This window comes from Penaeus monodon, chromosome 14 (assembly GCF_015228065.2).
Source record: "Penaeus monodon isolate SGIC_2016 chromosome 14, NSTDA_Pmon_1, whole genome shotgun sequence".
NCBI lineage: Eukaryota > Metazoa > Arthropoda > Malacostraca > Decapoda > Penaeidae > Penaeus > Penaeus monodon.
The window spans coordinates 36,470,441-36,478,682 of record NC_051399.1 but is presented as its reverse complement, the minus strand read 5'-3'; the positions used below and the strand labels follow the sequence as shown (position 1 = coordinate 36,478,682).

Here is an 8,242-nt window from a genome sequence, read left to right as displayed (position 1 = left end):
AGCCAACGGATGTGAGAGAATGCGAACTTAAGGAAACGCGGGAAACCAAGCCAAGAAAGACAAGGGAAACCGAGCTAGGAAACACACGGGAAACCGAGCCAAGGAAGACAAGGGAAACAGAGCCAAGAAAGGCAAGGGAAACAGAGCTAGGAAACTAGAGGGGCACGAGGGAAACCGAGTCAAGAAAGACAAGAGACTACGACCTAGGAAACACAAGTAAAACCATGACCGAGAAAAAAAGGAAACCGGGCCAGGGAACACAAGGGAAACCGACCCCAAGGACCAAGCAGCGGTAAGCTTCCCCTTCTGCAATTATCCCCCGATCATGAATAAATTTACAGATAGTTCATTTCAGAACCATAGTAAAATTAACAAATTAATAGAAATAATAACAAAAAGCGCATAAAATAGTCTACACCCTTTATACATAACAAGGAACCGGGAGGAGAGTGTGAAATACAAGACGGGGTTCGAAGGGAGGAAGAACATGGGGCCGGGGAGAGGGGGGGGGGGTGTAAAAGAGGGGCTGGGGGAGTGGGGGTGCAATGCGGACGTTGAGGTGGCGGCCGCGTAGGGCTGATCCCCGCGGGAACACCGCACGCCGCCGCCGCTTCTACGCCCACTCCGAGGCAGTGCCGCTACGCCCCTCCCCTAGAGTCGTGGTCACGTTCACCGCCGCTACTACGCCCATCCTATGCGGACTCCATAGCGCCTCCTCCATCGCCCCAGACACGCCCATCGCAGCAAGACCGTGGCACGCCCTGCTGCGCCCACCCTTAGCCGCCACGACGCCCACCTCAACACGACCCCACCGGCACCACTGCCTCCGTTGCCACCGCTACGCCCCTCCTCACCCGCCGCCGCCGCCGCCGCCGCCGCTACGTCACACCCGAAGCATCGCCGCCGCCACCGTATTACTGGGATTCTCTGGCGATTTCGCGTTCCTTCCCGCGGTTCATCTTGATATGGCGCGGTTGCCTCCCCAGGGGACGGCGGGGGAGCGAGGGAGCAAAGGGGAGTCTCCTGGAGAGGCCGTGTTATATGATCCTCTCTCTCTCTCTCTCTCTCTCTCTCTCTCTCTCTCTCTCTCTCTCTCTCTCTCTCTCTCTCTCTCTCTCTCTCTCTCTCTCTCTCTCTCTCTCTCTCTCTCTCTCTCTCTCTCCTCTCTCTCTTTTCCCCCTCTCTCTCTCTTTCTCCCTTCTCTCCTCTCCCCTCTCTCTCTCTTTCTCCCTCCCTCTCTCTCTCTTTCTCCCTCCCTCTCTCTCATTTATCTTATTTATTATATATATATATTATATATATATATATATATATATATATATATATATATATATATATATACATATATCACTCACCTTCCTGTTATCCTCTTCCTTCCCTCTATCCCCCCTCCCTCTCCTTCTCTCTCTCTCCCTCCCACAACCTCCTTCTCCTCTCCCTCTCGCTGCGCTGATCTCGCTGAGATCCTTGGGAGTTCCGAGACGTTCGCCTCACCTGCGGTAGGGTCGTACAGGATACCCCCCCCCCCTCGTGAAGGAGGACAGGGGCGGGAGGGTGAGGGATTTCCTTCTAAGTTGGGTAAGAAAAGGGGAGAAGAGGGAGGGAAAGGGGGAGGGAAGGAACGTAGGCAGGAAAGGGAAGGGAGGGACGTAGGAGTGAAAGGGAGGGGAAAGGAGGGGAGGGGAGGGGAGGGGAGGGGAGGGGAAGGGAAGGGAAGGGAAGGGAAGGGAAGGGAAGGGAAGGGAAGGGAAGGGAAGGGAAGGGAAGGGAAGGGAAGGGGAGGGAAGAGAAGGGAAGAGAGAACATAGGAATGAAAGGAAAGGAAGGGAAGACTGGGAAGGGATGGGAAGGAAGGGGAGAGAACGAAAGGAAGAAATGGAGGGGAGGGGAGAAGGGAGAGGGGAGAAGATGGGAGGGGAGGGAAGGGCTAAGGGAAGGGAAGAAAGGGAAACGGTGGGGAGAGAAAGGGAAGGAGAAACGGAGGAACACAAGACGAGAGATTTTCGAGACGTATAAAACCACTTTAGAAAGGGGGAGGAGGAGGCGAAAAATCAATAAATATTAACAAAGAAAAAAAAAAAAAAGCTACACTGATCTCCTCTCCTTCACCACAACGAACCCAATGGAACAAGCCAACGTCAAAGAAAAGAAAAGAAAAAAAAAAAACAAGGAAATAGCATCCGTGATCACGTCATCCCTCACCTGGCTCAAAGGCTCATCACACAAGGACAGGTGACTTTAGATTTTCGTCTCAAAGTGACTTTAGATTTTCGTCTCAAAGCGAAGAACTGCATGTATCAACCTACAAAAATATCAAGGTGAGAGAGAGCTTTCAAAATACAAATTTAAAGTCGCCATTTTCCACTGAGGATAAAGAAACGTGGTGGGTGTGTGTACGTGTGTGTGTACATGTGTGTGTGTGTGTGTGTGTGTGTGTGTGTGTGTGTGTGTGTGTGTGTGTGTGTGTGTGTGTGTGTGTGTGTTCGTGTGTGTGTGTGGGTCTCTCTCTCTCTCTCTCTCTCTCTCTCTCTCTCTCTCTCTCTCTCTCTCTCTCTATATATATATATATATATATATATATATATATATATATATATATATCCAATTATTTATGAAAATACACTCGCAAATCCCATTATAGTCTAACCTGGCCGTAGTTAGACATCTCATCTTAAACAACACTATTTACAACGCGATTTCCGTCCGTCAACGCCAATAAACGCACAGCGGGAACAGAGTGAAATGTCTCCACTCCTTGCGAGGAAAATAGCGACATTGATCCTCTCCCAAATCTTATCAGTTTCCAATAAACCATCTCCGTGATCACCACCCATGAAAAAAATCTTCAAAAGACTTTTTTTTCCCTTTTTCTCGTTACACAAAAATATCAACTTAAAAAAAAAATTATCTCTCTCTAATCCTCCCTTTTTTTTTCCCTTTCGCCCTTACTCCCACGTTCTTTAATCTACCCTCGCGGCGAACACGATGCTACGAGAGAGAAAAATAAGTGAAGAAAAGGAGAAAAAAATAAATAAAAAAAGAGAAACAGAAAAACACAAAGACACCACGCAAACAAATGAACATCGCTCGGCCATGACGTCAGCACGTGGCCGCCATTTATGACGCTTCCATCTCTTCTTTCTCTCTCTCTGTCTCTCCTTCTCATCCATCCATTTATGGTTTACATCCGCTATTATTACGCTTTCCTACTGTCTTCCCCCGTGTATTCCCTGTCCGTGACGTCACAGACCAAATAGTCCTAGAGGGAAACAAAGAAAATGGCTGCCAACAGAACGTGTACATTTTTTTTTCCGCCAAAATATCCCCCAAAGCTAAAAAGCTTTCTCGTTCACACAAAAGGACGACGACGAGTCACAACCTTGAAGCTGCAATTTTCGTCTTCTCGGAAAAAAAAAGTGAGAGTGTGAAAAGACGAATGTGGATACTTCATGTCTAATCTTACAAACAGAAAATTATATGTAATAATATCTAACCGCTCTGGTAGTAGTGGTGGTGGTAATAACAATAATAATGATGACATACTGATGTTGATAATCATAATGACAGCAACAATAATAAGTCTATAATTATCCTCTCAACATACTTAGTTTCCACATCGTAGAAACAGAACAGAGAGAGAGAGAGAGAGAGAGAGAGAGAGAGAGAGAGAGAGAGAGAGAGAGGAGAGAAGAGAGAGAGAAGAGGGGGGGGGGAAAAAAAAAACAAAAAAGGGGGAAAAAAAAAAAAAAAAAAAAAAAAAGGGGAAAAAAAAGGGGGGGGAAAAAAAAGGGGAAAAAAAAGGGGGGGGGGGGAAAGGGGAAAAGGGGAAAAAAAGGGGGGGGGAAAAAAAAAAGGGGGGGGGGGGAAAAAAAAAAAAAAAAAAAAGGGGGGGGGGGAAAAAAAGGGGGGTGGGGGGGGGGGGGAAGGGGGGGGGGGGGGGGGGGGGGGGGGGGGGTGGGGGGGGGGGGGGGGTTTGGGGGGGGGGGGGGGGGGGGGGGGGGGGGGGGGGGGGGGGGGTTTTTTTTTTTTTTAAAAAAATTTAAAAAAAAAAAAAAAAAAATTTTTAAAAAAAAAAAAAAAGGGGGAAAAAAAAAAGGGGGGGGGGAAACCCCTTTAAAAAAAAAGGGGGAAAAAAAAAAAAGGGAAGGGGAAAGAAAAAGGGGGGGGGAAAAAGGAAAGGGAAAAAAAAAGGGGGGGGGGGGGAAGAAAAAAAAGGGGGGGAAAAAGGGAGAAAAAAAAAAAAGAGAAAAAAAAAAAGAAAACCCCAAAAAAAGGGGGGGGGGGGGGGGGGGAGGGGGGGGGGGGGGAAAAAAAAAAAAAGGGGGAAAAAAAGGGGGAAAGGGGGGGGGGGGGGGAAAAAAAAAAAAAAAGGGGGGGGGAAAAAAAAAAAGGGGGGAAAAAAAAAAGGGGAAAAGGGGGGGGGGGGGGGAAAAAGGTAAAAAAAAAAAGGGAGAAAAAGGGGAAGAGAGAGAAAAAAAGGAGGGGGGGGGGGGAAAAAAAAAAAAAAAGGGGGGAAAAAAAAGGGGGGGGGGGGGGGGAAAGGGGGGGGGGGGGGAAAAGGGGGGGGGAGGGGGGGAAAAGGGGGAAAAAAAAAGGGGGGGGGGAAAAAAGGGGAGAGAGAGAGAAAAGGGGGGGGGGGGGGAAAAGGAAGGGGAAAAAAAAAAAGGGGGGGGAAAAAAGGAAAAAAAAAGGAGGGGGAAAAGGGAAAAGAAAAAAGGGGGAGAGGGGGGGGGGGGGGGGGAGAGGGGGGGGGGAAAAAAGGGGAAAAAGGGGGGGGAGGGGGGGGGGGGGAGGGAGGGAGAGGAAAAGGGGAGGGGGGGGGGGGGGGGGGGGAGGGAGGGAGGGGGGAGGGGGGGGGGGGGGGGGAGGGGGAGAAGGGGGGGGGGGGGGAAAGAGAAAAAAGGGGGGAAAAAAGGGGAGGGGGGGGAAAAAAAAAAAAACCCCGGGGGTTTTTTTTAAAAAAAAAAAAAAACCCCCCTTTTTTTCCCCCCTTTTTCCCCCCCCCCCCCCCAAACCCCTCCCCTCCCCCCCCCCCCCCCCCCCCTTTCCCCTTTCCTTTCCCTTTCCCCCTTTTCCCCCCCCAAAACCCCCCCCTTCCCCCTCCCCCCCCCCCCCCCCCTTTAACCCCCTTTTCCCCCCCCCCCCCTTTCCCCCCCCCTTCCCCCCTCCCCCCTTTTTCCCCCCCCTTTTTAAAACCCCCGGGGGCCCCAAACCCCCCCCAAAAACCCGGGTTTTCCCCGGGTTTCCCCCTTCTTTTTTTCCCCTTTTCCCCCAAATTTTTTTTTAAATTTTTTTTTTTCTTTTTTTTTTTTTCCCCCCTTTTTTTTTTTTTCCCCCTCTTTTTTCCCCCCCTTTTCCCCTCCCCTCCCCCCTTTTTTTTTTCCCCCCTTTTTTTTCCCCCCCCCCCCTTCCCCCTCCCCCCCCCCCCCCCCCCCCCAAAACCCCCCTTTGGGGTTTGGGTTTTTTAAAAAAAACGAAAAAAAAAAAAAAAAAAAAAAAAAAAAAAAAAAAAAAAATTTTAAAAAAAAAAAAAAAACCTTTTTTTCCAAAAAAATTTTTTCCCAACCGGGGAAAAAAAGGGAAAAAAAAAAAGGGGGGAAAAAAAAAACCCAAGGAAAAAAAATTTAAAAAAAAATTTTTTTTAAAAAAATAAAAAAAACCCCCCCCCCCCCCCCCCCCCCCCCCCCCCCCCCCCCCTTTTTTTAAATTTTTTTTTTTCCCTTTACCCCTTTTAAATTTCCCTTCTCAATTTCTCCGTTTACAGCGGCTGGGAAAACCCTTTTTTCGGCCCCTAACCCCACTGTAAACCCCCCCTCCATCGCACCACAAAGGAACGCGCGACGCTGTAAACCGCCCCGGCCCGTGCTGCATCGCAACGACCCGCACCCCACGCCTCGCCACCGCACTCTAAAGGGCCCCTCACTCCCCCCCACACGTACCTTTCTTTCACTGTCGTCCACCATACCGCCCCGTATTCATCCGTACCGCACTGCACCATACCGCAAAGAGCTGCATCACACCGCACCGCTTTGTAAAAAACCGGGTTTTTCCCCCCCAAACCCCCACCTTGACCCTTCCCCCCACTTCCCTCCCACACTCTCCCCCCCCTCCTCCCCCCCCCCCCGCCCCCAACTACCCCTTGTAAACCCCAAACGTGAGTCCGACAAAAAGGGAGGCTGTCCTTACCCCCCCCGGAGAAACGAACCCCAAAACAAAGACATTTGTCTTCCATTTCGATTTTTTTTTTGTGGGTGGGTGGGATCCTTTTTTTTCATTTTGTTTCAATTTTCACGTATTTTTTATTGTCTTTTTTCTTGTTTTTTTTTCTCTATCGAGTTTTCCTTTGGTCTTTGTCTTTAATTTTTATCCTATTTTCTTTTCTTTCTTTTTTTGGCCTCAATTCATCCTCTTTCTTGAAAACCTCAAGTTTTCGTCATTTTCCCCCTATTTTCCCCATTTTTCTTTATTATTTTATTTTATCTTATTTTATTTTTATTTTTTAAAAAACCCTTTTCCCTTTTTTTTACGGGGGAAGGGGGGGGGGGGGGGATTCCGTTTTTCCTCCTGTGCCATTTCCTTTTGTCTTTATGTCATTCCTTCCTTCCTGACTCTACTTTCCCTTTTTTCTTTCCCCTTTTTTTTTCCCCTAAAGGAAAAGCTAAAGGGTAAGGGGGGAGGGGTGTAGTGGGGAAGGTGGAAAACCTTGGAAAAAGGAGGAAAAAAGGCAAAAAAAAGGAGGATTAGGATTAGGGAGGAGGAGGAGGGGGAGGAGGAGGAGGAAAGGGGGGAGGAGGCGGAGGAGGAAGGAGGGGGGAAAGATGATGAGATGGGTGAATGATGATGATATGGGTGATGGTTGATGAATTTATGATGATGATTATGAAAGATGAGAGGGTTTGGCGATGGCGATAGGCGATGACGATGATGATGAAGATGTCGATGATGATGATAAGAAGAAGGAGGAGGACGAGGGGAAAGACCATTCACTCGTCAGACACAGGAAACAAACTCCTCATCATGAGTTCCATTGTCATAGTCCACCTCACATGCGCGCCATTCCTCCTTTTCCTCCTCATACATCCTCCCCCCCACCTCCAACGCCCCCTACGCCCCACACGCCTCCCGTCGCGGCCGCAGCGACGAGGTTCCCCGCCAAGGCACCAACGACACAGCACTCCAGACACTCCCAGCTCTGACGCCGTGTTTACAGTCGCTATAGCGGGGTCGGGATCAGCTGATGCGTGGGTAAGACGGGGTTTTTCCCCGCCAGGGAGCCAGGTGGCCGGAAACCCGGGTATTTGGGGTTTTGTAATGTGGGGGAGGCCGTGTCCCCGGGGGGGTTGGGGGGGGGGGGAGGAAGGGGGGGGGGTCTCCCCCGGGGGCCCTTTCCCCCCCTATCCTAAGCTGCCGCCCCCTGCCCTTTCCCCTTAACTCCTACTCTTTCTCCTCTTCATCCTCCTCCTATCTCGTTCACTTCCTCTTCCCCCATGTCTTCTTTCATATTCATTCCCCACCGATTTTTTTTTTTTTTTTTTTTTTACTTTCTCCTTCACCTCCTTTCCACTCGCCACTCTCATTTTCATTCTCCTCCCTTTCTTCCCCTTCCTTTTCCCTTTCCCCTCTTTCGCCCCCCTTTTCCCCCCTCCCCCCCTCCCTTTTGTTCCCCCTTTCCTTCCCTTTTCCCTTCCCCCCCCCAAATTCCCAGGCCCTAAAAGGGACCCCCAGTGGCCCAAAATCCCTCCCCTCTCCACCGCCAAAACCAAAAACCCCAACCACCCCCGACAATAATTTTTAACTCTCCTCAATCAACCCCCCCTAAAATCCCCTCCCCCCTCCCCCCCCCTTTCCCCCCCTCCCGATTTCCCCGCTCCCTCCTCCCTCCCTTTCCCCTTAAATCCCATCCCCGCCCTTTTCCCCCCCCTCCCCCCTCCTTTCCCAAACATCACCCCACGATCAAAAAAAAACATTTTAATCTTGCAAGGCAAAAAAAACCAAAAATTTAAAAACAAAGACAAAACCAAATAATGTCGGACTTTGGGTTTTAAACCCGAGAACTCAGAAATACGGGGGGGAAAAACGTTTTTTGGACTAAAAATAAGGGAAAAGTAGCACGGCAATGTTGCAGGAGTTGCAAGCATGTTCTCAAGAAAAAAAAAAGGCGCCGACGAAGCATCTTCACCGAGATACAGTACGCTGAACAGGGTAATGATAATAATTATCTTTACTCTCACGGTACTGATAT

General features: G+C 49.5%; 1 protein-coding gene across 1 annotated transcript; it reads left to right on the top strand.

Moving 5' to 3' along the window:
• Nucleotides 1-545: 545 nt before the first annotated feature.
• On the top strand, nt 546-7,196 carry LOC119580689 (WAS/WASL-interacting protein family member 3-like). The gene is made up of 2 exons (XM_037928786.1): nt 546-1,036; nt 7,037-7,196. Exons 1-2 carry the CDS (start codon nt 546-548, stop codon nt 7,194-7,196), a joined length of 651 nt encoding a protein of 216 aa, XP_037784714.1.
• Nucleotides 7,197-8,242: the final 1,046 nt, after the last annotated feature.